The 27,911-nt window shown below is 71.2% G+C and overlaps 1 protein-coding gene across 1 annotated transcript in view; it reads right to left on the reverse strand.

Moving 5' to 3' along the window:
• The window catches only part of LOC125426437 (MAM domain-containing glycosylphosphatidylinositol anchor protein 2-like), a 221,584-nt gene that overhangs the window by 912 nt on the left and 192,761 nt on the right, over positions 1 to 27,911 (reverse strand). The window contains exons 2-4 of the mRNA XM_048484695.1: positions 10,598 to 10,618; positions 7,264 to 7,419; positions 5 to 104 (exon numbers count right to left, since the gene is read on the reverse strand). Of these exons, the coding sequence (XP_048340652.1) occupies positions 5 to 104; positions 7,264 to 7,419; positions 10,598 to 10,618 (277 nt within the window). The remainder of the gene's footprint in view (positions 1 to 4; positions 105 to 7,263; positions 7,420 to 10,597; positions 10,619 to 27,911) is intronic.

Below are 27,911 nucleotides of genomic sequence, written 5' to 3' on the forward strand. Positions count from 1 at the left end.
TGGCCCGTAGGGGTTTTTGGGAGGGATGCTAAAAATTGGGCTAATAAGTCTGGCTTTGTCTCCTTCCTTCCTGGGGCTGGAGGCTTCAATGTACATGTAGAATCCTAGGAGGAAAGAAAGAGGCACATTTAAAATCTGAGGAGCCAAGAGGATTTGCTGGTTGCGGTCGGCGCCGGGGCTGGCCAACTGTCAAGACCCCGGATGAGCAGCCGAATATGAGACTCTGGACCTTTGAATCAATAGAATTTATTAATACTCTAAGGGGCTTTCCGCACTACAGAAGGGAGCTAAGGTCGACTCGGTTACCTTCAGTGGGGGCGATTCCAGGCTGTCCGCACAGCAACTTACGTGGCCCCCTGGAACCGAGCTAAGTGGGCGGGATCATCTTGGTGCCTGTTTCACTCCTCGATCATGATTGGAGCTTGTGTTACCATGGGAAATGGGAGTGTTCTTTTTTTTTACAGTTTTTACAGTTTACAGTTACATGCCCGCCACGACTCTCCCGTTCTGCGCATGCCACAAAAGCGGTGCCTGATTGGTTGAACGGATGAGGTGTCGTTTCGATGCGTCCGCACTTCGAAGCTTTGAAGCGGTATCGACCTTGTTCCAGCAGAAAGGTGCAGTTCATAACTGCGACAGGGATGTCGCAGTTCTGGGGGGGGGGACTGAGACAAAACAACGTTGAGCTCAGTTGCAGTGCGGATACACTGAGGTGAACCTAGATAGAAACCAGTACAACTCTACCAGTGCGGAAAACCCCTAAGAAAGCCAGTTCTAATGTCTTTGGGCAAAACCTTTTATCACCCTGAAACTTCACCTCCTCCCTTCACCCCCCTTTTCACCCCCCACATCAAAGACAGTGTGAAACAGAGCAAGAATGTTGAAACCTTCGTTCTCTCTCAAGACTGGTGTGAAGGTAAGAGAAATGTCCAGCACTTGGTGGCTCCTACTTTTATTATTTTATTATTATTATTTGTTCGATTTGATAAACCGCCCTACCCCCGAAGGGCTCAGGGCGGCATGCAACAGCAAATAACAAGACAATAAAACAAATCGAATAGCCCCAATTAAAACAATACAAAACCTTAAAACTATTAAAACTATAGCAGCAGTAACCTACAAAAAATGAATAATAATAAAAGGCGTCTGGGATCAAACCCCAGTGGACAAACCCTGGGCGGGAGGGGGTAGGCAGATGGTCAGATATATAGCCAGTGCGCGGGCAACAAAAGAGGGGCGGGCTCAGCGGCCGGCCCCCCCAAAAGCCCGGTGGAACAACACAGTTTTGCAGGCCCTGCGGAACTCTCCGAGGTCCCGTAGAGCCCTAACTGCTGAAGGAAGAGCGTTCTGGAGGAAGAGCAGTAACTGCTGGAGGAAGAGCAGTAAATGCCCTAGCCCGCGTGGAGGCCAGCCGCATCATGGAGGGGTCGGGGACCACCAACAGATTTGCCTCCGCTGATCGGAGGACACGACTCGGGACATATGGGGTGAGACGGTCCTGTAGGTATGAGGGCCCCTGGGCGTAAAGGGCCTTAAAGGTCAGAACCAGCACCTTGAAGACGATCTGGAATTCCACTGGGGGGCCAATGCAGGCGTGATATGGTCTCTGACTTTTGGTCTCTGACTTTTCTACATTGCAAAGATCAAGGAAACACAGGGAAACTAAAGTCCAGATCCAACAAAATAAACAGAGTCCTTTTGATGTCTTTCCTAACACCAACTGTATAATCCTACGGACATTCCCCAGGAGTAAGCCCCATTGTTTACAGCGGGGGTTAGTTCTGAGGAATCTGCACAGGACTGCACTGAAGTAACCAATGGATTGTGCATTTCACATCCCAGGATTTCTTTTGCTGTCATTGCAGAACGCACAGACTTGGATGCCGATTTCCCACAGTCAGTAGCAGGCTGGATTTCTTTTTTCTGACAACCAGCAAGAATAGACATGGAATGATGGGAAAATGATCTGGATCCTATGATATTATTTCTGTGCACACTGGATTGCCCCTGCTGTGCGGCTGTCTGGCGGCACAGCTGACATCTAATGGGGTCCTGGTTTCTGCCATGGTAATGGGTCTCCTCCAGTGGTGGGAACCAAAAATTTTAGTAACAGGTTCCCATAGTGGTGGGATTCAAACTGTGGCGTAGTGCCAGTGGGGCTGGGCGGGGCACGACGGGGGCGTGGCCGGGCATTCCGGGGGCGGGGCATTCCTGGGCAGGGCTGTGGCAAGGACGCAGCCGCTGTGCTGGTCCTTGGGCGGGAAACGAATGTATGCAGGCGCAGGCTGCCACGCACGCCGGTGCACCTCCTGCTAGACTGCTTCCAGTTCTGCGCGCTACTGCTGAGAGGAGGGGCGTAACTAAGGCAAAAATCACGTGGCAAAATCGCCAATGAGTAACCCCCTCTCGGCACACACAAATAAGTAGTAACCTACTCTCGGGAACCTGTGAGAACCTGCTGGATCCCACCTCTGGTCTCCTCTACTGTCAGCTTCCTGCTGCCTTTGTGCTTTGTGACCTATAGTAATCTAGATTGTGCCCAAGCACCAGTTGGGCTGACAAGTCTTCCTATGCTCTTGAAAACTACTGGATTTCCCATTCCTGTTCTGTAATGCTTGCTTTGATATCTCTGGGAAGGGAAAGGAAGAGGGTATCTTGGTGGGCATAAAAGAGGGTGCTTGGGAAACCATACTTTAGAACTGGCTTCTTCTAAGGCAGGGGTGTCCAACTCTGGTGCTTCAGATGTTCATGGACTACAACACCCATCAGCCCCTGCTGGCATGCCCTGTTGGAGTTGGACACCCCTGTTCTAAGGCTATGCTGTCATCTGTCAATAAAGGCTTTTGATTGAAATCTCTGAGTCTGGTGTGGGCTACAGATCCAGGGTTTAACAGCAGCATAGATCTCCTTCCACTGCATTTATGACATATTTATTTGAAAAATTTCTATGCTACCTCCCCTGTCCAACGTGGCTTATGACATTTTTTGTGACACAATTTTAATTTTTCCCCTCATCCATAAGAACATAAGAACTAGCCTGCTGGATCAGACCAGAGTCCATCTAGTCCAGCTCTCTGCTACTTGCAGTGGCCCACCAGGTGCCTTTGGGAGCTCACAGGCAGGAGGTGAAAGCAATGGCCTTCTGCTGCTGCTGCTCCCGAGCACCTGGTCTGCTAAGGCATTTGCAATCTCAGATCAAGGAGGATCAAGATTGGGAGCCATAGATCGACTTCTCCTCCATCAATCTGTCCAAGCCCCTTTCAAAGCTATCCAGGTTAGTGGCCATCACCACCTCCTGTGGCAGCAGATTCCAAACACCAATCACATGTTGCATGAAGAAGTGTTTCCTTTTATTAGTCCTAATTCTTCCCCCCAGCATTTTCAATGGATGCCCCCTGGTTCTAGTATTGTGAGACAGAGAGAAACATTTCTCTCTGTCAACATTTTCTACCCCATGCATAATTTTATTGACTTCAATCATATCCCCCCTCAGACGTCTCCTCTCCAAACTAAAGAGTCCCAAATGCTGCAGCCTCTCCTCATAGGGAAGGTGCTCCAATCCCTCAATCATCCTCGTTGCCCTTCTCTGCACTTTTTCTATCTCTTCGATATCCTTTTTGAGATGTGGCGACCAGAACTGAACACAGTACTCCAAGTGCGGTCGCACAACTGCTTTATATAAGGGTATGACAATCCTTGCAGTTTTATCATCACTCCTTTCCCAATTATCCCCAGCATAGAGTTTGCCTTTTTCACAGCTGCCATGCATTGAGTTGACATTCCCATGGAACTATCAACTAAGATGCCCAAATCCCTTTCCTGGTCTGTGACTGATAGCACTGACCCCTGTAGCATGTATGTGAAGTTTGGATTTTTTGCCCCTATGTGCATCACTTTGCATCCATATAAAGTGGCTTACAAAATTAAACACAAAAAATACATAAAGCCATTGTAAAATGCATTAAAACTTGGCATTCAAAACACATCCACATCATGACATTTAAAACATAGAGAGCAGCTAAAATGGGTCATAAATGTTTCTCAGGCTAAAAAGACACCATAAAACAACGCTTAAAACGTAAGTTCTTTAAAAGCCGAGGTGTTATATTTATGCTGCGAGAAACCCACCAATTTGGCCAGGTGCCGAAAAGAAAGTTGTGCGGGAGCTCGTCTACAACTAAATTTATTGTTAATCATGTGTGCCGTGTATTCTCATCTATGCTTTTTTTTAGATTTGTTCTCACTGGAATACTAACCGAACTGGATTTACCTTGTTTTTTGGCATTGTTAATTGGTTCCTGTAAGAATTACATGCAAGTGTTTCTCACTGTCTCTGGATTCTCGGTTTAGCCTTGAAAAAGATAAGCCGCCCCAGTCAAGGAGATCCGTTCCTTGCTATAAAAGTCTATTCTTCACTGTGACAATGAGCTAATGATTGGTTTTCTGCCCAGAGAAGAAAAGAAAAGCTGAGGAACATGTTTGCTACTTAGTCGGAAAGCGCCACGGAATGCCCACGGGAGCCGTAAAAATAAAAAAAGAACCAGGTGCTGCAACAGAGTCTTGCGTTTGCTGATGTAAGCCTAGATTTTATAATTGGTAACATCCTCTGATGTAACTCAATGGGGGCTTCTGCACAACACAAACGTAACCAGTGGTGGGATCCAAAAATTTTAGTAACAGGTTCCCATGGTGGTGGGATTCAAACTGTGGCGTAGCACCAATGGGGCTGGGCAGGGCATGACGGGGGTGTGGCTGGGCATTCCTGGGCGGGGCTGTGGCAAGGACGCAGCCACTGCGCCGGTCCTTGGGCGGGAAACGAATGCACGCAGGCGCAGGCTGCCACGCACGCCGGTGTACCTCCTGCTAGACTGCTTCAAGTTCTGCGCGCTACTGCTGAGAGGAGGGGCGTAACTAAGGCAAAAATCACATGGTAAAATCGCCAATTAGTAACCCCCTCTCGGCACACACAAATAACGAGTAACCTACTCTCGGGAACCTGTGAGAACCGGCTGGATCCCACCTCTGAACATAATGTCTTTAGGACTTTTGGGGAAGATGATCCGGAAGCTGGAGTTGGCACAGCATACGGCAGCTAGGGTGTTCGCCAGTAATGTAGCTAGATGCACATCACACTAGTCCTTAAGGAACTGCACTGACTTCCAGTTCACTCCTAGGCCCAATTCAAGATATTAACGTTGATACATAAAGCCCTATACCAGTGGTGGTGAACCTTTGGAACTCCAGATGTTATGGACTACAATTCCCATCAGCCCCTGCCAGCATGGCCAATTGGGGCTGATGGGAATTGTAGTCATAACATCTGGAGTGCCAAAGGTTCGCCATCACGGCCCTAAAAGGTCCTTGCCAACCTGAAGGACAGCCTGTACCTGGACACTGAGGTCATGGGGGAGACACACCTGGTGGCAGCTTCCCACACTGAGGTGACGGGCGAGCAGGGGCACACGGGATAACTTTCTCTGTGATTGCCCCAGGCTCTGGAAAAGTTTCTCCTCAGAGATTCGCCACACGCATACCCTTTATGGGTTTAGGTGAGTGGCGAAGACCTTAGGTAGGTTCTGCACAGCACAAATATCATGGCTTTAGGATGTCATAAAAAGTGTTTTGTGGAAGAACGTAAGAACATAAGAACTAGCCTGCTGGATCAGACCGGAGTCAATCTAGTCCAGCTCTCTGCTACTCACAGTGGCCCACCAGGTGCCTTTTGGGAGCTCACCTGCAGGAGGTGAAAGCAATGGCCTTCTGCTGCTGCTGCTGCTCCTGAGCACCTGGCCTGCTAAGGCATTTGCAACCTCAGATCAAGGAGGATCAAGATTGGTAGCCATAGAGCGACTTCTCCTCCATAAATCTGTCCAAGCCCTTTTTAAAGCTCTCCAGGTGAGTGGCCATCACCACCGCCTGTGGCAGCAGATTCCAAACACCAATCACACGTTGCGTGAAGAAGTGTTTCCTTTTATTAGTCCTAATTCTCCCCCCCCCCCTGCATTTTCAACTTCATACAACTCTCTTCCCCAAAAATGACTTCAACCCATTATAGTCCTCTCAACCCAGGTTTTCCAAAAATCACTAAATTAGCAGTCTTCCCCACGCCCCCCAATCTGGGTTGAAGACAATTCCCGACCAATGAGCGAACTCCAGCAGGAAAGAAACACTTTATTTCTTCCTTTATTTCTCCCACCCAAACCTCTTACTTTTGTTTCTGCCGCTCATGTCTGCCATTTTGTTTGCTGCAGGAGATTCTCTGTGGAGATTCCCCATGGAGGTTTCCTCTGCTTGCAGCTCCTTTATTTGCTATTTCGCTATCAGAAGCAGATGAATAAAGCTAGTTTTGCCTAGCAATTCCACGCACACGTGCTTTGTTCTTTGTTCTTTTTGTTTTGAGGGGGATGTCTGCAAAGCTACAGAGATACAAATATGCGCATACGGTTGCTTCTCTAATAATGTCGCCGTAGCTTCGCAGTCATCCCCCTCAAAAGAAAACAAAAGGAAAAACGACACGTTCATGAGATCGCTAGGCAAAACAAAATTTATTCGGGCCCTTTGGGGATGAGGCGGCCTATAAGTCTAATCAATCAATCAATCAATCAATCAATCAATCAATCAATCAATCAATCAACTTTTTACAGTGAAATTCCATATGGATGAGCTGCAAGCAGAGGAAACCTCTGTGGGGAATCTCCACAGAGAATATCCTGCAGCACCCAAAATGGCAGGCGCCATTGTGAAGCTAACCAGAGATCCATACAGCAGGCGGGAAAAAAGATCCCTTTTGGCTGGCAATGTTTCCCCACCCTGTGGGAACACAAAATCCCAAACTGGATCTTTTTATAACATCCTAAAGATGTCATATTTATGCTGTGCGGAATCCACCAATTTCTCAGACCCTGAAGTTCAGTGAAAGTTGATTGTTTTTCTTTCGACAAACCTCTGTAAGAATCTTTCAAAGTCCGATTTATTCTCAAATTCAGTTTTGTTAGGTTGGAAATGTCCTGCATCCTCCACAGAGGAATGTCCGATCGCAGTGACAGCCCAAGAGCTAATAATGAGTGGGTGCAGCCACGGCGTACCCCCGGAGTCCCCAGCTTTCTGAATTCGAAAAGTGCCTTTGGAATTCTGGCCCCTTCATGCCCTTTAAAATGAACATATTGTAGAAAAAAAATATTTTCCTGCATACACAGTCAAGATATTTTGGCTGAGGAAACATTCCTAGATAGACCTTTAAAAAACGATTTAGATGCACTTTACCTTCCTTTGAGCCAGACCTGTCGGCAGTGGGCCCCGTATTTGGGGTGTACTTGGTGTCTCTGAGGATAATGTTTTGTCTCGTCCAGTCGAAGTTGTCCTGCGCATCTTGCGTAAATAAACAAATGTTGCTATCTTCAAAGCTGCAGTGGAATTCTCCTGCCAACAGAGCCACACCAAGTTCCCATGAATCGTTATTTCGGCGTGACAGGCGTTCACAACTTTTCATTTCTGCTCAGTGGGAATTCAGTCAGCCAGAGTTTTCCCTGAAGGGGCACTAAACTGTGCAGACACCAACTTCACACAGTGCTATACCTTGGGCTGGCTTTCTTCCTCTGCCAGTTCTCCACCTCATTCGAACAGGAGGAGGAGGAGGAGGAGGAGGAGGAGGAGAAGGAGGAGGAGGAGGAGGAGGAGGAGGAGGAGGAGTTTGGATATATACCCCACCGAACTGTCCTGTAAGGAGACTCAAAGGGGTTTACAAATTCCTTTCCCTTCCCCTCTCACAACAAAGAGGTAGGTGGAGCGGAGAAGAAGAAGAGAGTTTTGGATTTATATCCCCCCTTTCTCTCCTGCAGGAGACTCAAAGGGGCTGACAATCTCCTTGCCCTTCCCCGCTCACAACAAACACCCTGTGAGGTGGGTGGGGCTGAGAGAGCTCCGAGAAGCTGTGACTAGCCCAAGGTCACCCAGCTGGCGTGTGTGGGAGTGCACAGGCTAATCTGAATTCCCCAGATAAGCCTCCACAGCTAAGGCGGCAGAGCTGGGAATCAAACCCGGTTCCTCCAGATCAGAGCACACCTGCTTTTAGCCACTACGCCACTGCTGCTCCTGCTCAGCCCCACCCACCTGTGAGGTGGGTGGGGCTGAGAGAGCTCCAAAGAATTGTGACTAGCCCAAGGTCACCCAGCTGGCATGTGCTAGAGTGCACAAGCTAATCTGTTTCACCAGATATGCCTCCACAGCTCAAGTGACAGAGCTGGGAATCAAACCCGGTTATTCAGATTACAGTGTGCCTGCTCTTAACCACTACACCACGCTGGCTCTCAGAAGCATCCGCTGCTCTGGTTTTGGGCGTGGTGGGGGAGGGGGCAGTCTGGGGTATGTGTGTGGGTAAAGCAGAGGTGTTGATGGATCCTGCGGACCACCCCGTTCCCAAATGCACAGCCTGAGGCCTCTAAGAAGAGACTGGCAGCCACAGGCTCATCACTAAGCACACCTGTACAATGTATCTGTTTTCAAACACCTGTGCATTTTCGCTGCTAGGTATACAGGAAGGGGGCAAGCAATTTAGGTAGAACAGAAATCAAGTAAATAAACTGTGTTGTCAAACGGCCTGTTCAGTAGCACAACCTCAACCTCCTGGGTGGAATTTGGATGAACACAATAGTAGAGATCACAGGTTGCCACAATTGTGACCCAAACTGAAAACAGCACATCAGCCAACACAGCCAACACAAGAAGACTTTGCCCATCAGCTATTATTTTGCTCACTGTGCCATGAGCCAAGGATCAAATTCATAATGATACGGCTTGCTGGTTCAAAATTTACCCTCAGTTTCTAATTGGTTTTTCTGCTATCAGACACTGACCCGATAATCACTGACAATGTGCTTTTGTTTGCTTTGGCCGCAAAACAAGAAACAAAAAATCCACTCCAAATTTACTTCTGCAATGAACTAATGAATTAATTTGCTTAACAACTGGACATCCAGATGATACAACTCGGCAGGACATTACAGTTGCTTTGCCGTTCTTATGTAGAGTTTTAATCGTTGTATCTCTTGTTTCGTGTTGGTATGCACCCGCCTCGCAGGGTGTTTGTTGTGAGGGGGGAAGGGAAAAGAGATTGTTAGCCCCTTTGAGTCCCCTTATAGGAGGGAAAGGGGGGATATAAATTCAAACCCTCTTCTATATTTTAATTGTTTGGGTTTTATAGTGTAACGGCCTGTCGGTGTGAACCAGGAAATATATGGTATGGTTTGGCCAAACAAACCTCCCCGTGATCTCGGGGCTCACTGATTTCTTAGTTTTCTCCCCTGCTTAGGACTGCAGTGCTGAGGAGAGGGGCGGCCAATTATCCATCAAGTTACCATGATTGGTTGGGGTATTTTATTTATTCAGAAAATCTTAATGCTGCCTCTCCAGAACCCTGCTGAAGGCAGCTTACCAAAAAAAAGTACTGAAGAAGAGTAGTAGTAGTAGTAGCAGTAGTAGTAGTAGTAGTAGTAGTAGTAGTAGTAGTAGTAGTAGTAGTAGTTTGGATTTATATCCTACCCCCTTTCTCTCCTATAGGAGACTCAAAGGGGCTGACAATCTCCTTTTCATAAGAACATAAGAACATAAGAACAAGCCAGCTGGATCAGACCAAAGTCCATCTAGTCCAGCTCTCTGCTACTCGCAGTGGCCCACCAGGTGCCTTTGGGAGGTGAAAGCAATGGCCTTCTGCTGCTGCTGCTCCCGAGCACCTGGTCTAGGTCTCTCCTAACCTAGAAAACATAAGAACATAAGAACAAGCCAGCTGGGTCAGACCAGAGTCCATCTAGTCCAGCTCTCTGCTACTCGCAGTGGCCCACCAGGTGCCTTTGGGAGCTCACATGCAGGAGGTGAAAGCAATGGCCTTCTGCGGCTGCTGCTCCCGAGCACCTGGTCTGCTAAGGCATTTGCAATCTCAGATCAAGGAGGATCAAGATTGGTAGCCACAAATCGACTTCATAAATCTGTCCAAGCCCCTTTTAAAGCTATCCAGGTTAGTGGCCATCACCACCTCCTGTGGCAGCATATTCCAAACACCAATCACACGTTGCGTGAAGAAGCGTTTCCTTTTATTAGTCCTAATTCTTCCCCCCAGCATTTTCAATGAATGCCCCCTGGTTTTCCCTCCCCCCCCCTCACAACAAACAAACACCCTGTGAGGTAGGTGGGGCTGAGAGAGCTCCGAAGAACTGTGACCAGCCCAAGGTCACCCAGCTGGCCTGTGTTGGAGTACACCCTAAGCTAGTTCACCAGATAAGCCTCCACAGCTCAAGCGGCAGAGCGGGGAATCAAACCCGGTTCTCCAGAAGGCTTTCACAGCCAGAATCAGCTGGCTGTTGTTGGTTTTCTAGGCTGTGTGGCCGTGGTGTGGTGGCTTTTGCTTCGAATGTTTTGTCCGCGCCTTTGGCTGGCATCTTCAGAGACATGCCACATTGGGCCACGGAGAGAAACGCGTCTTATCGTGGTCTGCCTCTAAGGATGCCAGCCGTAGGTGCGGGCAAAATGTTTGGGGTGAAAACCGGCACAACAGGCGCAGCCTCGCCACCCGTCACCCCCCGTTAATGTGATTTCAAATACTTACGTAGGTGAGGGTTCATCGGGGCTGCAAGAAAAAGAGAGAAAAGATGCGAAAGTTAGTATGGACTGGCCACCCACCTGCCTCACAGGTGCCCAACTGGAGCCGGGGGAGGGCGGTATAAAAATGAAATAATAAATAAATAATAAATAAATAAACCCACCCAAAATGCATCTTCAGCCTGTGAATTCGGCCCGATTAGAATATTTTGTTCAGCTTTTATTTTGGTTTGTTTGTTTGTTTGTTTGTTTATTAAAAGTCAAAACGCCACCACTAAACCAGCAACCACCGGCGAGAAGGAGCTCAGGTCAAGGAAACCCAGTTGTGCTCCCAGGAACCAGCAGCCACACCTGGAACAAGGTTCAGGTAACAAATCCCAAAAAGCAAGAGAACCAGCACTAGCAAAATGCATCTTGGCAATAAACAAACATCCTGTGGTCAGTTAATTGTCACTAAAGAGCCTACAAAAAATGGAAGGAGGGGTGGGGCTAGATGCTCTCATAAGAACATAAGGACATAAGAACAAGCCAGCTGGATCAGACCAGAGTCCATCTAGTCCAGCTCTCTGCTACTCGCAGTGGCCCACCAGTTGCCTTTGGGAGGTGAAAGCAATGGCCTTCTGCTGCTGCTGCTGCCGAGCACCTGGTCTAGGTCTCTCCTAACCTAGAAAACATAAGAACGTAAGAACAAGCCAGCTGGGTCAGACCAGAGTCCATCTAGTCCAGCTCTCTGCTACTCGCAGTGGCCCACCAGGTGCCTTTGGGAGCTCACGTGCAGGAGGTGAAAGCAGTGGCCTTCTGCTGCTGCTGCTGCTCCCGAGCACCTGGTCTGCTAAGGCCTTTGCAACCTCAGATCAATGAGGATCAAGATGGGTAGCCATAGATCGACTTCTCCTCCATCAATCTGTCCAAGCCCCTTTTAAAACTACCCAGGTTAGTGGCCATCACCACCTCCTGTGGCAGCATATTCCAAACACCAACCACACGTTGCATGAAGAAGCTGATCTTAGAAGCGTTCCCTCTGCAAGAATTCAAAGATGGCTTTGAAGCAGCACGTACCAGCCAGTATGAGTAATCTCCCCCATTTCTCTCCCACTTCCGGAAGTGCGGCTCAAGAGTGCTTCGTTAATCTATTAATGAGCTTCTAATTGCAGGTGGGATGACTCACAAGACTTGCAGTGACTCATTTGGCGAGAAAAACTTTCCTCCTTTGGCTTATGACAGCAATGGCAGAGACCTCTTGCAGGATGCTGAACTAGATGGAACTCTGGGCCCTCTTTGGAATGTAATGGCCGGCACAGCCTCAAAGGTGGTGGATGGCACAGCCTTGGTTTCACTGCTGAACTGAATAACCCAAGAAAGCCAACACCAAACTCTCTGGCAGCAACACACTGACTGGTGGAGCCAAAGGCAGCCATTTAGGTTTAGCAGAATGTGCCCAGCTGACCAGGTGGAAAAATCCTCTTTTCCTGATGTTGTTGTTGTTGGCCTTCAAGAGTGGATGGACATCCTGGAACAACCTCAGGAGGATCTAAGTATTCCCTTAAGGCAGGGGTCTTTAACTCTGGCACCCCAGATGTTCACGGACTGCAATTCCCATCAGCCAAATGGCCATGCTGGCAGGGGCTGATGGGAATTGTGGTCCATGAACATCCGGGGCACCAGAGTTGGACACCACTGCCTTAAAGTATGCAGTCCACTTTGTAAGTCCAAGGGCTGCCTTGTGCTTTCCTCAACTTGAGCATTGGAGGTTCAGGTATATAAGAACCACCCAGCTAGATCAGAATAGTGGTCTCCTGTCTCACACAGTGGCCTACAAGTTCCTCTGGAGAGCCAAGAACAGGGCACATAGGTCAAAGCCTTTAGAACAGGGGTAGGGAACGTGCGGTTCAAGAGCCTCATGCGGCTCTTCTGCCCTTGCACTGCGGCTCCACGAGCCGAGCTGCCGGCTTCATCCTTGCCTGCCCTGCAGGCAGCAGGGCGGGCGCACCAACTGCCCGTGGATGGCTGGGCCGCGCCGCGGGCTTCGGGGTGGGCGCTTTTCCGGTGGACGGTGAGGCCGAGCCGCCGGCTTCATCCTTGCCCGCCCTGCAGGCATCAGGGCAAGCGCACCAATTGCCCGTGGCCGGCTGGGCAGTGCCGCGGGCTTCCCCTCTTGCCCACCCCGTTCGAGCGGGGCGGGCGCTTTCCTGGCGGCTGGCAAGGCCAAGCCGCTGGCCCCATCCTTGCCCGCCCTGCAGGCAGCAGGGCGGGCGCATCCATGCGCTTCTCAGAATGAGCGGAGTAAAAGGTAAAAAAGCCCAATATATACAGTGTTATCTTTATTTTAAATGTCAAAAATTATTTCCGGCTCCAAGTGTTTTCTTTTCCCGTGGAAAACGGGTCCAAATGGCTCTTTGAGTGTTAAAGGTTCCCTACCCCTGCTTTAGAAGAACACTGGAAGAAGCCTGCTGGATCAGACTGGAGGTCCATCTGGTCCAACACCCAGTCTCACACAGTAGCCAACCAGTACATAGCCCATTTTTTCCAACATTCCTTTTCACACCATGGCCAATCAGCTGCCTGGAATCATAGAGTCATAGAGCTGGAAGAGACCACCAGGGCTATCAAGTATTGAAGAGATAGAAAAGGTGCTGAGAAGGGCAATGAGGATGATTGAGGGACTGGAGCACCTTCCCAATGAGGAGAGGCTGCAGCGTTTGGGACTCTTTAGCTTGGAGAGGAGACGTCTGAGGGGGGATATGATTGCTGCTCCATCTTTTTATTCCAATGCAACCTGTTATATCCGTCAATATTAGCGTTAAGTAATCCTCTGAGCAGGCACAGAGAACCTCAGCCAATCTTCTGATGAATGCCATGCTAGCTAGCTTTTAAGCATATTTCAGCCTTCTCAAATGTGTAACATTAAAGTATTAAAACAAGTTATAAACTGCTCTGTTGCAAGATACAATACGGATACAATAGACCACCAAAAAGACAAACCAGCAGGTTCTAGATCACATCAAGCTTGAATTGTCCCCAGAAGCTAAAACGACTCAATTAAGTCACATCACAAGAAGACAAGAGTCACCAGAAAAGACAATACCGCTAGGAAAGGTTGAAGGCCACCGTAAAAGAGGAAAGCCCAACATGAGATGGATTGACTCAGTCAAGGAAGTCATGGCCTCGGTTTGTAAGATCTGAGCAAAGCTACTGATTACAGGACGTTTTGGAGGTCATTAATTCATAGGGTCACCATGAGTCAGAGATGACTTGATGGCACGTAACGCAACACCCCCCCAAAGAAACCCAGGGATCCAATCCTCTCTTCCTTCAATTTCTATCTTTGCAACAGCCCTGCAAGGTCAATTAGATTGGCAAAAAGGTCCCAAGGGCTTCTGGTGAGCTCTATAGTCCCCCCCCCCACCCCCCCCCCCCCCCACCCCCCCCCCCCCCCACCCCCCCCCCCCCCCACCCCCCCCCCCCCCCACCCCCCCCCCCCCCCACCCCCCCCCCCCCCCACCCCCCCCCCCCCCCACCCCCCCCCCCCCCCACCCCCCCCCCCCCCCACCCCCCCCCCCCCCCACCCCCCCCCCCCCCCACCCCCCCCCCCCCCCACCCCCCCCCCCCCCCACCCCCCCCCCCCCCCACCCCCCCCCCCCCCCACCCCCCCCCCCCCCCACCCCCCCCCCCCCCCACCCCCCCCCCCCCCCACCCCCCCCCCCCCCCACCCCCCCCCCCCCCCACCCCCCCCCCCCCCCACCCCCCCCCCCCCCCACCCCCCCCCCCCCCCACCCCCCCCCCCCCCCACCCCCCCCCCCCCCCACCCCCCCCCCCCCCCACCCCCCCCCCCCCCCACCCCCCCCCCCCCCCACCCCCCCCCCCCCCCACCCCCCCCCCCCCCCACCCCCCCCCCCCCCCACCCCCCCCCCCCCCCACCCCCCCCCCCCCCCACCCCCCCCCCCCCCCACCCCCCCCCCCCCCCACCCCCCCCCCCCCCCACCCCCCCCCCCCCCCACCCCCCCCCCCCCCCACCCCCCCCCCCCCCCACCCCCCCCCCCCCCCACCCCCCCCCCCCCCCACCCCCCCCCCCCCCCACCCCCCCCCCCCCCCACCCCCCCCCCCCCCCACCCCCCCCCCCCCCCACCCCCCCCCCCCCCCACCCCCCCCCCCCCCCACCCCCCCCCCCCCCCACCCCCCCCCCCCCCCACCCCCCCCCCCCCCCACCCCCCCCCCCCCCCACCCCCCCCCCCCCCCACCCCCCCCCCCCCCCACCCCCCCCCCCCCCCACCCCCCCCCCCCCCCACCCCCCCCCCCCCCCACCCCCCCCCCCCCCCACCCCCCCCCCCCCCCACCCCCCCCCCCCCCCACCCCCCCCCCCCCCCACCCCCCCCCCCCCCCACCCCCCCCCCCCCCCACCCCCCCCCCCCCCCACCCCCCCCCCCCCCCACCCCCCCCCCCCCCCACCCCCCCCCCCCCCCACCCCCCCCCCCCCCCACCCCCCCCCCCCCCCACCCCCCCCCCCCCCCACCCCCCCCCCCCCCCACCCCCCCCCCCCCCCACCCCCCCCCCCCCCCACCCCCCCCCCCCCCCACCCCCCCCCCCCCCCACCCCCCCCCCCCCCCACCCCCCCCCCCCCCCACCCCCCCCCCCCCCCACCCCCCCCCCCCCCCACCCCCCCCCCCCCCCACCCCCCCCCCCCCCCACCCCCCCCCCCCCCCACCCCCCCCCCCCCCCACCCCCCCCCCCCCCCACCCCCCCCCCCCCCCACCCCCCCCCCCCCCCACCCCCCCCCCCCCCCACCCCCCCCCCCCCCCACCCCCCCCCCCCCCCACCCCCCCCCCCCCCCACCCCCCCCCCCCCCCACCCCCCCCCCCCCCCACCCCCCCCCCCCCCCACCCCCCCCCCCCCCCACCCCCCCCCCCCCCCACCCCCCCCCCCCCCCACCCCCCCCCCCCCCCACCCCCCCCCCCCCCCACCCCCCCCCCCCCCCACCCCCCCCCCCCCCCACCCCCCCCCCCCCCCACCCCCCCCCCCCCCCACCCCCCCCCCCCCCCACCCCCCCCCCCCCCCACCCCCCCCCCCCCCCACCCCCCCCCCCCCCCACCCCCCCCCCCCCCCACCCCCCCCCCCCCCCACCCCCCCCCCCCCCCACCCCCCCCCCCCCCCACCCCCCCCCCCCCCCACCCCCCCCCCCCCCCACCCCCCCCCCCCCCCACCCCCCCCCCCCCCCACCCCCCCCCCCCCCCACCCCCCCCCCCCCCCACCCCCCCCCCCCCCCACCCCCCCCCCCCCCCACCCCCCCCCCCCCCCACCCCCCCCCCCCCCCACCCCCCCCCCCCCCCACCCCCCCCCCCCCCCACCCCCCCCCCCCCCCACCCCCCCCCCCCCCCACCCCCCCCCCCCCCCACCCCCCCCCCCCCCCACCCCCCCCCCCCCCCACCCCCCCCCCCCCCCACCCCCCCCCCCCCCCACCCCCCCCCCCCCCCACCCCCCCCCCCCCCCACCCCCCCCCCCCCCCACCCCCCCCCCCCCCCACCCCCCCCCCCCCCCACCCCCCCCCCCCCCCACCCCCCCCCCCCCCCACCCCCCCCCCCCCCCACCCCCCCCCCCCCCCACCCCCCCCCCCCCCCACCCCCCCCCCCCCCCACCCCCCCCCCCCCCCACCCCCCCCCCCCCCCACCCCCCCCCCCCCCCACCCCCCCCCCCCCCCACCCCCCCCCCCCCCCACCCCCCCCCCCCCCCACCCCCCCCCCCCCCCACCCCCCCCCCCCCCCACCCCCCCCCCCCCCCACCCCCCCCCCCCCCCACCCCCCCCCCCCCCCACCCCCCCCCCCCCCCACCCCCCCCCCCCCCCACCCCCCCCCCCCCCCACCCCCCCCCCCCCCCACCCCCCCCCCCCCCCACCCCCCCCCCCCCCCACCCCCCCCCCCCCCCACCCCCCCCCCCCCCCACCCCCCCCCCCCCCCACCCCCCCCCCCCCCCACCCCCCCCCCCCCCCACCCCCCCCCCCCCCCACCCCCCCCCCCCCCCACCCCCCCCCCCCCCCACCCCCCCCCCCCCCCACCCCCCCCCCCCCCCACCCCCCCCCCCCCCCACCCCCCCCCCCCCCCACCCCCCCCCCCCCCCACCCCCCCCCCCCCCCACCCCCCCCCCCCCCCACCCCCCCCCCCCCCCACCCCCCCCCCCCCCCACCCCCCCCCCCCCCCACCCCCCCCCCCCCCCACCCCCCCCCCCCCCCACCCCCCCCCCCCCCCACCCCCCCCCCCCCCCACCCCCCCCCCCCCCCACCCCCCCCCCCCCCCACCCCCCCCCCCCCCCACCCCCCCCCCCCCCCACCCCCCCCCCCCCCCACCCCCCCCCCCCCCCACCCCCCCCCCCCCCCACCCCCCCCCCCCCCCACCCCCCCCCCCCCCCACCCCCCCCCCCCCCCACCCCCCCCCCCCCCCACCCCCCCCCCCCCCCACCCCCCCCCCCCCCCACCCCCCCCCCCCCCCACCCCCCCCCCCCCCCACCCCCCCCCCCCCCCACCCCCCCCCCCCCCCACCCCCCCCCCCCCCCACCCCCCCCCCCCCCCACCCCCCCCCCCCCCCACCCCCCCCCCCCCCCACCCCCCCCCCCCCCCACCCCCCCCCCCCCCCACCCCCCCCCCCCCCCACCCCCCCCCCCCCCCACCCCCCCCCCCCCCCACCCCCCCCCCCCCCCACCCCCCCCCCCCCCCACCCCCCCCCCCCCCCACCCCCCCCCCCCCCCACCCCCCCCCCCCCCCACCCCCCCCCCCCCCCACCCCCCCCCCCCCCCACCCCCCCCCCCCCCCACCCCCCCCCCCCCCCACCCCCCCCCCCCCCCACCCCCCCCCCCCCCCACCCCCCCCCCCCCCCACCCCCCCCCCCCCCCACCCCCCCCCCCCCCCACCCCCCCCCCCCCCCACCCCCCCCCCCCCCCACCCCCCCCCCCCCCCACCCCCCCCCCCCCCCACCCCCCCCCCCCCCCACCCCCCCCCCCCCCCACCCCCCCCCCCCCCCACCCCCCCCCCCCCCCACCCCCCCCCCCCCCCACCCCCCCCCCCCCCCACCCCCCCCCCCCCCCACCCCCCCCCCCCCCCACCCCCCCCCCCCCCCACCCCCCCCCCCCCCCACCCCCCCCCCCCCCCACCCCCCCCCCCCCCCACCCCCCCCCCCCCCCACCCCCCCCCCCCCCCACCCCCCCCCCCCCCCACCCCCCCCCCCCCCCACCCCCCCCCCCCCCCACCCCCCCCCCCCCCCACCCCCCCCCCCCCCCACCCCCCCCCCCCCCCACCCCCCCCCCCCCCCACCCCCCCCCCCCCCCACCCCCCCCCCCCCCCACCCCCCCCCCCCCCCACCCCCCCCCCCCCCCACCCCCCCCCCCCCCCACCCCCCCCCCCCCCCACCCCCCCCCCCCCCCACCCCCCCCCCCCCCCACCCCCCCCCCCCCCCACCCCCCCCCCCCCCCACCCCCCCCCCCCCCCACCCCCCCCCCCCCCCACCCCCCCCCCCCCCCACCCCCCCCCCCCCCCACCCCCCCCCCCCCCCACCCCCCCCCCCCCCCACCCCCCCCCCCCCCCACCCCCCCCCCCCCCCACCCCCCCCCCCCCCCACCCCCCCCCCCCCCCACCCCCCCCCCCCCCCACCCCCCCCCCCCCCCACCCCCCCCCCCCCCCACCCCCCCCCCCCCCCACCCCCCCCCCCCCCCACCCCCCCCCCCCCCCACCCCCCCCCCCCCCCACCCCCCCCCCCCCCCACCCCCCCCCCCCCCCACCCCCCCCCCCCCCCACCCCCCCCCCCCCCCACCCCCCCCCCCCCCCACCCCCCCCCCCCCCCACCCCCCCCCCCCCCCACCCCCCCCCCCCCCCACCCCCCCCCCCCCCCACCCCCCCCCCCCCCCACCCCCCCCCCCCCCCACCCCCCCCCCCCCCCACCCCCCCCCCCCCCCACCCCCCCCCCCCCCCACCCCCCCCCCCCCCCACCCCCCCCCCCCCCCACCCCCCCCCCCCCCCACCCCCCCCCCCCCCCACCCCCCCCCCCCCCCACCCCCCCCCCCCCCCACCCCCCCCCCCCCCCACCCCCCCCCCCCCCCACCCCCCCCCCCCCCCACCCCCCCCCCCCCCCACCCCCCCCCCCCCCCACCCCCCCCCCCCCCCACCCCCCCCCCCCCCCACCCCCCCCCCCCCCCACCCCCCCCCCCCCCCACCCCCCCCCCCCCCCACCCCCCCCCCCCCCCACCCCCCCCCCCCCCCACCCCCCCCCCCCCCCACCCCCCCCCCCCCCCACCCCCCCCCCCCCCCACCCCCCCCCCCCCCCACCCCCCCCCCCCCCCACCCCCCCCCCCCCCCACCCCCCCCCCCCCCCACCCCCCCCCCCCCCCACCCCCCCCCCCCCCCACCCCCCCCCCCCCCCACCCCCCCCCCCCCCCACCCCCCCCCCCCCCCACCCCCCCCCCCCCCCACCCCCCCCCCCCCCCACCCCCCCCCCCCCCCACCCCCCCCCCCCCCCACCCCCCCCCCCCCCCACCCCCCCCCCCCCCCACCCCCCCCCCCCCCCACCCCCCCCCCCCCCCACCCCCCCCCCCCCCCACCCCCCCCCCCCCCCACCCCCCCCCCCCCCCACCCCCCCCCCCCCCCACCCCCCCCCCCCCCCACCCCCCCCCCCCCCCACCCCCCCCCCCCCCCACCCCCCCCCCCCCCCACCCCCCCCCCCCCCCACCCCCCCCCCCCCCCACCCCCCCCCCCCCCCACCCCCCCCCCCCCCCACCCCCCCCCCCCCCCACCCCCCCCCCCCCCCACCCCCCCCCCCCCCCACCCCCCCCCCCCCCCACCCCCCCCCCCCCCCACCCCCCCCCCCCCCCACCCCCCCCCCCCCCCACCCCCCCCCCCCCCCACCCCCCCCCCCCCCCACCCCCCCCCCCCCCCACCCCCCCCCCCCCCCACCCCCCCCCCCCCCCACCCCCCCCCCCCCCCACCCCCCCCCCCCCCCACCCCCCCCCCCCCCCACCCCCCCCCCCCCCCACCCCCCCCCCCCCCCACCCCCCCCCCCCCCCACCCCCCCCCCCCCCCACCCCCCCCCCCCCCCACCCCCCCCCCCCCCCACCCCCCCCCCCCCCCACCCCCCCCCCCCCCCACCCCCCCCCCCCCCCACCCCCCCCCCCCCCCACCCCCCCCCCCCCCCACCCCCCCCCCCCCCCACCCCCCCCCCCCCCCACCCCCCCCCCCCCCCACCCCCCCCCCCCCCCACCCCCCCCCCCCCCCACCCCCCCCCCCCCCCACCCCCCCCCCCCCCCACCCCCCCCCCCCCCCACCCCCCCCCCCCCCCACCCCCCCCCCCCCCCACCCCCCCCCCCCCCCACCCCCCCCCCCCCCCACCCCCCCCCCCCCCCACCCCCCCCCCCCCCCACCCCCCCCCCCCCCCACCCCCCCCCCCCCCCACCCCCCCCCCCCCCCACCCCCCCCCCCCCCCACCCCCCCCCCCCCCCACCCCCCCCCCCCCCCACCCCCCCCCCCCCCCACCCCCCCCCCCCCCCACCCCCCCCCCCCCCCACCCCCCCCCCCCCCCACCCCCCCCCCCCCCCACCCCCCCCCCCCCCCACCCCCCCCCCCCCCCACCCCCCCCCCCCCCCACCCCCCCCCCCCCCCACCCCCCCCCCCCCCCACCCCCCCCCCCCCCCACCCCCCCCCCCCCCCACCCCCCCCCCCCCCCACCCCCCCCCCCCCCCACCCCCCCCCCCCCCCACCCCCCCCCCCCCCCACCCCCCCCCCCCCCCACCCCCCCCCCCCCCCACCCCCCCCCCCCCCCACCCCCCCCCCCCCCCACCCCCCCCCCCCCCCACCCCCCCCCCCCCCCACCCCCCCCCCCCCCCACCCCCCCCCCCCCCCACCCCCCCCCCCCCCCACCCCCCCCCCCCCCCACCCCCCCCCCCCCCCACCCCCCCCCCCCCCCACCCCCCCCCCCCCCCACCCCCCCCCCCCCCCACCCCCCCCCCCCCCCACCCCCCCCCCCCCCCACCCCCCCCCCCCCCCACCCCCCCCCCCCCCCACCCCCCCCCCCCCCCACCCCCCCCCCCCCCCACCCCCCCCCCCCCCCACCCCCCCCCCCCCCCACCCCCCCCCCCCCCCACCCCCCCCCCCCCCCACCCCCCCCCCCCCCCACCCCCCCCCCCCCCCACCCCCCCCCCCCCCCACCCCCCCCCCCCCCCACCCCCCCCCCCCCCCACCCCCCCCCCCCCCCACCCCCCCCCCCCCCCACCCCCCCCCCCCCCCACCCCCCCCCCCCCCCACCCCCCCCCCCCCCCACCCCCCCCCCCCCCCACCCCCCCCCCCCCCCACCCCCCCCCCCCCCCACCCCCCCCCCCCCCCACCCCCCCCCCCCCCCACCCCCCCCCCCCCCCACCCCCCCCCCCCCCCACCCCCCCCCCCCCCCACCCCCCCCCCCCCCCACCCCCCCCCCCCCCCACCCCCCCCCCCCCCCACCCCCCCCCCCCCCCACCCCCCCCCCCCCCCACCCCCCCCCCCCCCCACCCCCCCCCCCCCCCACCCCCCCCCCCCCCCACCCCCCCCCCCCCCCACCCCCCCCCCCCCCCACCCCCCCCCCCCCCCACCCCCCCCCCCCCCCACCCCCCCCCCCCCCCACCCCCCCCCCCCCCCACCCCCCCCCCCCCCCACCCCCCCCCCCCCCCACCCCCCCCCCCCCCCACCCCCCCCCCCCCCCACCCCCCCCCCCCCCCACCCCCCCCCCCCCCCACCCCCCCCCCCCCCCACCCCCCCCCCCCCCCACCCCCCCCCCCCCCCACCCCCCCCCCCCCCCACCCCCCCCCCCCCCCACCCCCCCCCCCCCCCACCCCCCCCCCCCCCCACCCCCCCCCCCCCCCACCCCCCCCCCCCCCCACCCCCCCCCCCCCCCACCCCCCCCCCCCCCCACCCCCCCCCCCCCCCACCCCCCCCCCCCCCCACCCCCCCCCCCCCCCACCCCCCCCCCCCCCCACCCCCCCCCCCCCCCACCCCCCCCCCCCCCCACCCCCCCCCCCCCCCACCCCCCCCCCCCCCCACCCCCCCCCCCCCCCACCCCCCCCCCCCCCCACCCCCCCCCCCCCCCACCCCCCCCCCCCCCCACCCCCCCCCCCCCCCACCCCCCCCCCCCCCCACCCCCCCCCCCCCCCACCCCCCCCCCCCCCCACCCCCCCCCCCCCCCACCCCCCCCCCCCCCCACCCCCCCCCCCCCCCACCCCCCCCCCCCCCCACCCCCCCCCCCCCCCACCCCCCCCCCCCCCCACCCCCCCCCCCCCCCACCCCCCCCCCCCCCCACCCCCCCCCCCCCCCACCCCCCCCCCCCCCCACCCCCCCCCCCCCCCACCCCCCCCCCCCCCCACCCCCCCCCCCCCCCACCCCCCCCCCCCCCCACCCCCCCCCCCCCCCACCCCCCCCCCCCCCCACCCCCCCCCCCCCCCACCCCCCCCCCCCCCCACCCCCCCCCCCCCCCACCCCCCCCCCCCCCCACCCCCCCCCCCCCCCACCCCCCCCCCCCCCCACCCCCCCCCCCCCCCACCCCCCCCCCCCCCCACCCCCCCCCCCCCCCACCCCCCCCCCCCCCCACCCCCCCCCCCCCCCACCCCCCCCCCCCCCCACCCCCCCCCCCCCCCACCCCCCCCCCCCCCCACCCCCCCCCCCCCCCACCCCCCCCCCCCCCCACCCCCCCCCCCCCCCACCCCCCCCCCCCCCCACCCCCCCCCCCCCCCACCCCCCCCCCCCCCCACCCCCCCCCCCCCCCACCCCCCCCCCCCCCCACCCCCCCCCCCCCCCACCCCCCCCCCCCCCCACCCCCCCCCCCCCCCACCCCCCCCCCCCCCCACCCCCCCCCCCCCCCACCCCCCCCCCCCCCCACCCCCCCCCCCCCCCACCCCCCCCCCCCCCCACCCCCCCCCCCCCCCACCCCCCCCCCCCCCCACCCCCCCCCCCCCCCACCCCCCCCCCCCCCCACCCCCCCCCCCCCCCACCCCCCCCCCCCCCCACCCCCCCCCCCCCCCACCCCCCCCCCCCCCCACCCCCCCCCCCCCCCACCCCCCCCCCCCCCCACCCCCCCCCCCCCCCACCCCCCCCCCCCCCCACCCCCCCCCCCCCCCACCCCCCCCCCCCCCCACCCCCCCCCCCCCCCACCCCCCCCCCCCCCCACCCCCCCCCCCCCCCACCCCCCCCCCCCCCCACCCCCCCCCCCCCCCACCCCCCCCCCCCCCCACCCCCCCCCCCCCCCACCCCCCCCCCCCCCCACCCCCCCCCCCCCCCACCCCCCCCCCCCCCCACCCCCCCCCCCCCCCACCCCCCCCCCCCCCCACCCCCCCCCCCCCCCACCCCCCCCCCCCCCCACCCCCCCCCCCCCCCACCCCCCCCCCCCCCCACCCCCCCCCCCCCCCACCCCCCCCCCCCCCCACCCCCCCCCCCCCCCACCCCCCCCCCCCCCCACCCCCCCCCCCCCCCACCCCCCCCCCCCCCCACCCCCCCCCCCCCCCACCCCCCCCCCCCCCCACCCCCCCCCCCCCCCACCCCCCCCCCCCCCCACCCCCCCCCCCCCCCACCCCCCCCCCCCCCCACCCCCCCCCCCCCCCACCCCCCCCCCCCCCCACCCCCCCCCCCCCCCACCCCCCCCCCCCCCCACCCCCCCCCCCCCCCACCCCCCCCCCCCCCCACCCCCCCCCCCCCCCACCCCCCCCCCCCCCCACCCCCCCCCCCCCCCACCCCCCCCCCCCCCCACCCCCCCCCCCCCCCACCCCCCCCCCCCCCCACCCCCCCCCCCCCCCACCCCCCCCCCCCCCCACCCCCCCCCCCCCCCACCCCCCCCCCCCCCCACCCCCCCCCCCCCCCACCCCCCCCCCCCCCCACCCCCCCCCCCCCCCACCCCCCCCCCCCCCCACCCCCCCCCCCCCCCACCCCCCCCCCCCCCCACCCCCCCCCCCCCCCACCCCCCCCCCCCCCCACCCCCCCCCCCCCCCACCCCCCCCCCCCCCCACCCCCCCCCCCCCCCACCCCCCCCCCCCCCCACCCCCCCCCCCCCCCACCCCCCCCCCCCCCCACCCCCCCCCCCCCCCACCCCCCCCCCCCCCCACCCCCCCCCCCCCCCACCCCCCCCCCCCCCCACCCCCCCCCCCCCCCACCCCCCCCCCCCCCCACCCCCCCCCCCCCCCACCCCCCCCCCCCCCCACCCCCCCCCCCCCCCACCCCCCCCCCCCCCCACCCCCCCCCCCCCCCACCCCCCCCCCCCCCCACCCCCCCCCCCCCCCACCCCCCCCCCCCCCCACCCCCCCCCCCCCCCACCCCCCCCCCCCCCCACCCCCCCCCCCCCCCACCCCCCCCCCCCCCCACCCCCCCCCCCCCCCACCCCCCCCCCCCCCCACCCCCCCCCCCCCCCACCCCCCCCCCCCCCCACCCCCCCCCCCCCCCACCCCCCCCCCCCCCCACCCCCCCCCCCCCCCACCCCCCCCCCCCCCCACCCCCCCCCCCCCCCACCCCCCCCCCCCCCCACCCCCCCCCCCCCCCACCCCCCCCCCCCCCCACCCCCCCCCCCCCCCACCCCCCCCCCCCCCCACCCCCCCCCCCCCCCACCCCCCCCCCCCCCCACCCCCCCCCCCCCCCACCCCCCCCCCCCCCCACCCCCCCCCCCCCCCACCCCCCCCCCCCCCCACCCCCCCCCCCCCCCACCCCCCCCCCCCCCCACCCCCCCCCCCCCCCACCCCCCCCCCCCCCCACCCCCCCCCCCCCCCACCCCCCCCCCCCCCCACCCCCCCCCCCCCCCACCCCCCCCCCCCCCCACCCCCCCCCCCCCCCACCCCCCCCCCCCCCCACCCCCCCCCCCCCCCACCCCCCCCCCCCCCCACCCCCCCCCCCCCCCACCCCCCCCCCCCCCCACCCCCCCCCCCCCCCACCCCCCCCCCCCCCCACCCCCCCCCCCCCCCACCCCCCCCCCCCCCCACCCCCCCCCCCCCCCACCCCCCCCCCCCCCCACCCCCCCCCCCCCCCACCCCCCCCCCCCCCCACCCCCCCCCCCCCCCACCCCCCCCCCCCCCCACCCCCCCCCCCCCCCACCCCCCCCCCCCCCCACCCCCCCCCCCCCCCACCCCCCCCCCCCCCCACCCCCCCCCCCCCCCACCCCCCCCCCCCCCCACCCCCCCCCCCCCCCACCCCCCCCCCCCCCCACCCCCCCCCCCCCCCACCCCCCCCCCCCCCCACCCCCCCCCCCCCCCACCCCCCCCCCCCCCCACCCCCCCCCCCCCCCACCCCCCCCCCCCCCCACCCCCCCCCCCCCCCACCCCCCCCCCCCCCCACCCCCCCCCCCCCCCACCCCCCCCCCCCCCCACCCCCCCCCCCCCCCACCCCCCCCCCCCCCCACCCCCCCCCCCCCCCACCCCCCCCCCCCCCCACCCCCCCCCCCCCCCACCCCCCCCCCCCCCCACCCCCCCCCCCCCCCACCCCCCCCCCCCCCCACCCCCCCCCCCCCCCACCCCCCCCCCCCCCCACCCCCCCCCCCCCCCACCCCCCCCCCCCCCCACCCCCCCCCCCCCCCACCCCCCCCCCCCCCCACCCCCCCCCCCCCCCACCCCCCCCCCCCCCCACCCCCCCCCCCCCCCACCCCCCCCCCCCCCCACCCCCCCCCCCCCCCACCCCCCCCCCCCCCCACCCCCCCCCCCCCCCACCCCCCCCCCCCCCCACCCCCCCCCCCCCCCACCCCCCCCCCCCCCCACCCCCCCCCCCCCCCACCCCCCCCCCCCCCCACCCCCCCCCCCCCCCACCCCCCCCCCCCCCCACCCCCCCCCCCCCCCACCCCCCCCCCCCCCCACCCCCCCCCCCCCCCACCCCCCCCCCCCCCCACCCCCCCCCCCCCCCACCCCCCCCCCCCCCCACCCCCCCCCCCCCCCACCCCCCCCCCCCCCCACCCCCCCCCCCCCCCACCCCCCCCCCCCCCCACCCCCCCCCCCCCCCACCCCCCCCCCCCCCCACCCCCCCCCCCCCCCACCCCCCCCCCCCCCCACCCCCCCCCCCCCCCACCCCCCCCCCCCCCCACCCCCCCCCCCCCCCACCCCCCCCCCCCCCCACCCCCCCCCCCCCCCACCCCCCCCCCCCCCCACCCCCCCCCCCCCCCACCCCCCCCCCCCCCCACCCCCCCCCCCCCCCACCCCCCCCCCCCCCCACCCCCCCCCCCCCCCACCCCCCCCCCCCCCCACCCCCCCCCCCCCCCACCCCCCCCCCCCCCCACCCCCCCCCCCCCCCACCCCCCCCCCCCCCCACCCCCCCCCCCCCCCACCCCCCCCCCCCCCCACCCCCCCCCCCCCCCACCCCCCCCCCCCCCCACCCCCCCCCCCCCCCACCCCCCCCCCCCCCCACCCCCCCCCCCCCCCACCCCCCCCCCCCCCCACCCCCCCCCCCCCCCACCCCCCCCCCCCCCCACCCCCCCCCCCCCCCACCCCCCCCCCCCCCCACCCCCCCCCCCCCCCACCCCCCCCCCCCCCCACCCCCCCCCCCCCCCACCCCCCCCCCCCCCCACCCCCCCCCCCCCCCACCCCCCCCCCCCCCCACCCCCCCCCCCCCCCACCCCCCCCCCCCCCCACCCCCCCCCCCCCCCACCCCCCCCCCCCCCCACCCCCCCCCCCCCCCACCCCCCCCCCCCCCCACCCCCCCCCCCCCCCACCCCCCCCCCCCCCCACCCCCCCCCCCCCCCACCCCCCCCCCCCCCCACCCCCCCCCCCCCCCACCCCCCCCCCCCCCCACCCCCCCCCCCCCCCACCCCCCCCCCCCCCCACCCCCCCCCCCCCCCACCCCCCCCCCCCCCCACCCCCCCCCCCCCCCACCCCCCCCCCCCCCCACCCCCCCCCCCCCCCACCCCCCCCCCCCCCCACCCCCCCCCCCCCCCACCCCCCCCCCCCCCCACCCCCCCCCCCCCCCACCCCCCCCCCCCCCCACCCCCCCCCCCCCCCACCCCCCCCCCCCCCCACCCCCCCCCCCCCCCACCCCCCCCCCCCCCCACCCCCCCCCCCCCCCACCCCCCCCCCCCCCCACCCCCCCCCCCCCCCACCCCCCCCCCCCCCCACCCCCCCCCCCCCCCACCCCCCCCCCCCCCCACCCCCCCCCCCCCCCACCCCCCCCCCCCCCCACCCCCCCCCCCCCCCACCCCCCCCCCCCCCCACCCCCCCCCCCCCCCACCCCCCCCCCCCCCCACCCCCCCCCCCCCCCACCCCCCCCCCCCCCCACCCCCCCCCCCCCCCACCCCCCCCCCCCCCCACCCCCCCCCCCCCCCACCCCCCCCCCCCCCCACCCCCCCCCCCCCCCACCCCCCCCCCCCCCCACCCCCCCCCCCCCCCACCCCCCCCCCCCCCCACCCCCCCCCCCCCCCACCCCCCCCCCCCCCCACCCCCCCCCCCCCCCACCCCCCCCCCCCCCCACCCCCCCCCCCCCCCACCCCCCCCCCCCCCCACCCCCCCCCCCCCCCACCCCCCCCCCCCCCCACCCCCCCCCCCCCCCACCCCCCCCCCCCCCCACCCCCCCCCCCCCCCACCCCCCCCCCCCCCCACCCCCCCCCCCCCCCACCCCCCCCCCCCCCCACCCCCCCCCCCCCCCACCCCCCCCCCCCCCCACCCCCCCCCCCCCCCACCCCCCCCCCCCCCCACCCCCCCCCCCCCCCACCCCCCCCCCCCCCCACCCCCCCCCCCCCCCACCCCCCCCCCCCCCCACCCCCCCCCCCCCCCACCCCCCCCCCCCCCCACCCCCCCCCCCCCCCACCCCCCCCCCCCCCCACCCCCCCCCCCCCCCACCCCCCCCCCCCCCCACCCCCCCCCCCCCCCACCCCCCCCCCCCCCCACCCCCCCCCCCCCCCACCCCCCCCCCCCCCCACCCCCCCCCCCCCCCACCCCCCCCCCCCCCCACCCCCCCCCCCCCCCACCCCCCCCCCCCCCCACCCCCCCCCCCCCCCACCCCCCCCCCCCCCCACCCCCCCCCCCCCCCACCCCCCCCCCCCCCCACCCCCCCCCCCCCCCACCCCCCCCCCCCCCCACCCCCCCCCCCCCCCACCCCCCCCCCCCCCCACCCCCCCCCCCCCCCACCCCCCCCCCCCCCCACCCCCCCCCCCCCCCACCCCCCCCCCCCCCCACCCCCCCCCCCCCCCACCCCCCCCCCCCCCCACCCCCCCCCCCCCCCACCCCCCCCCCCCCCCACCCCCCCCCCCCCCCACCCCCCCCCCCCCCCACCCCCCCCCCCCCCCACCCCCCCCCCCCCCCACCCCCCCCCCCCCCCACCCCCCCCCCCCCCCACCCCCCCCCCCCCCCACCCCCCCCCCCCCCCACCCCCCCCCCCC

The sequence above is a fragment of the Sphaerodactylus townsendi genome, linkage group LG02 (assembly GCF_021028975.2).
Source record: "Sphaerodactylus townsendi isolate TG3544 linkage group LG02, MPM_Stown_v2.3, whole genome shotgun sequence".
Taxonomy (NCBI): Eukaryota; Metazoa; Chordata; class Lepidosauria; order Squamata; family Sphaerodactylidae; genus Sphaerodactylus; species Sphaerodactylus townsendi.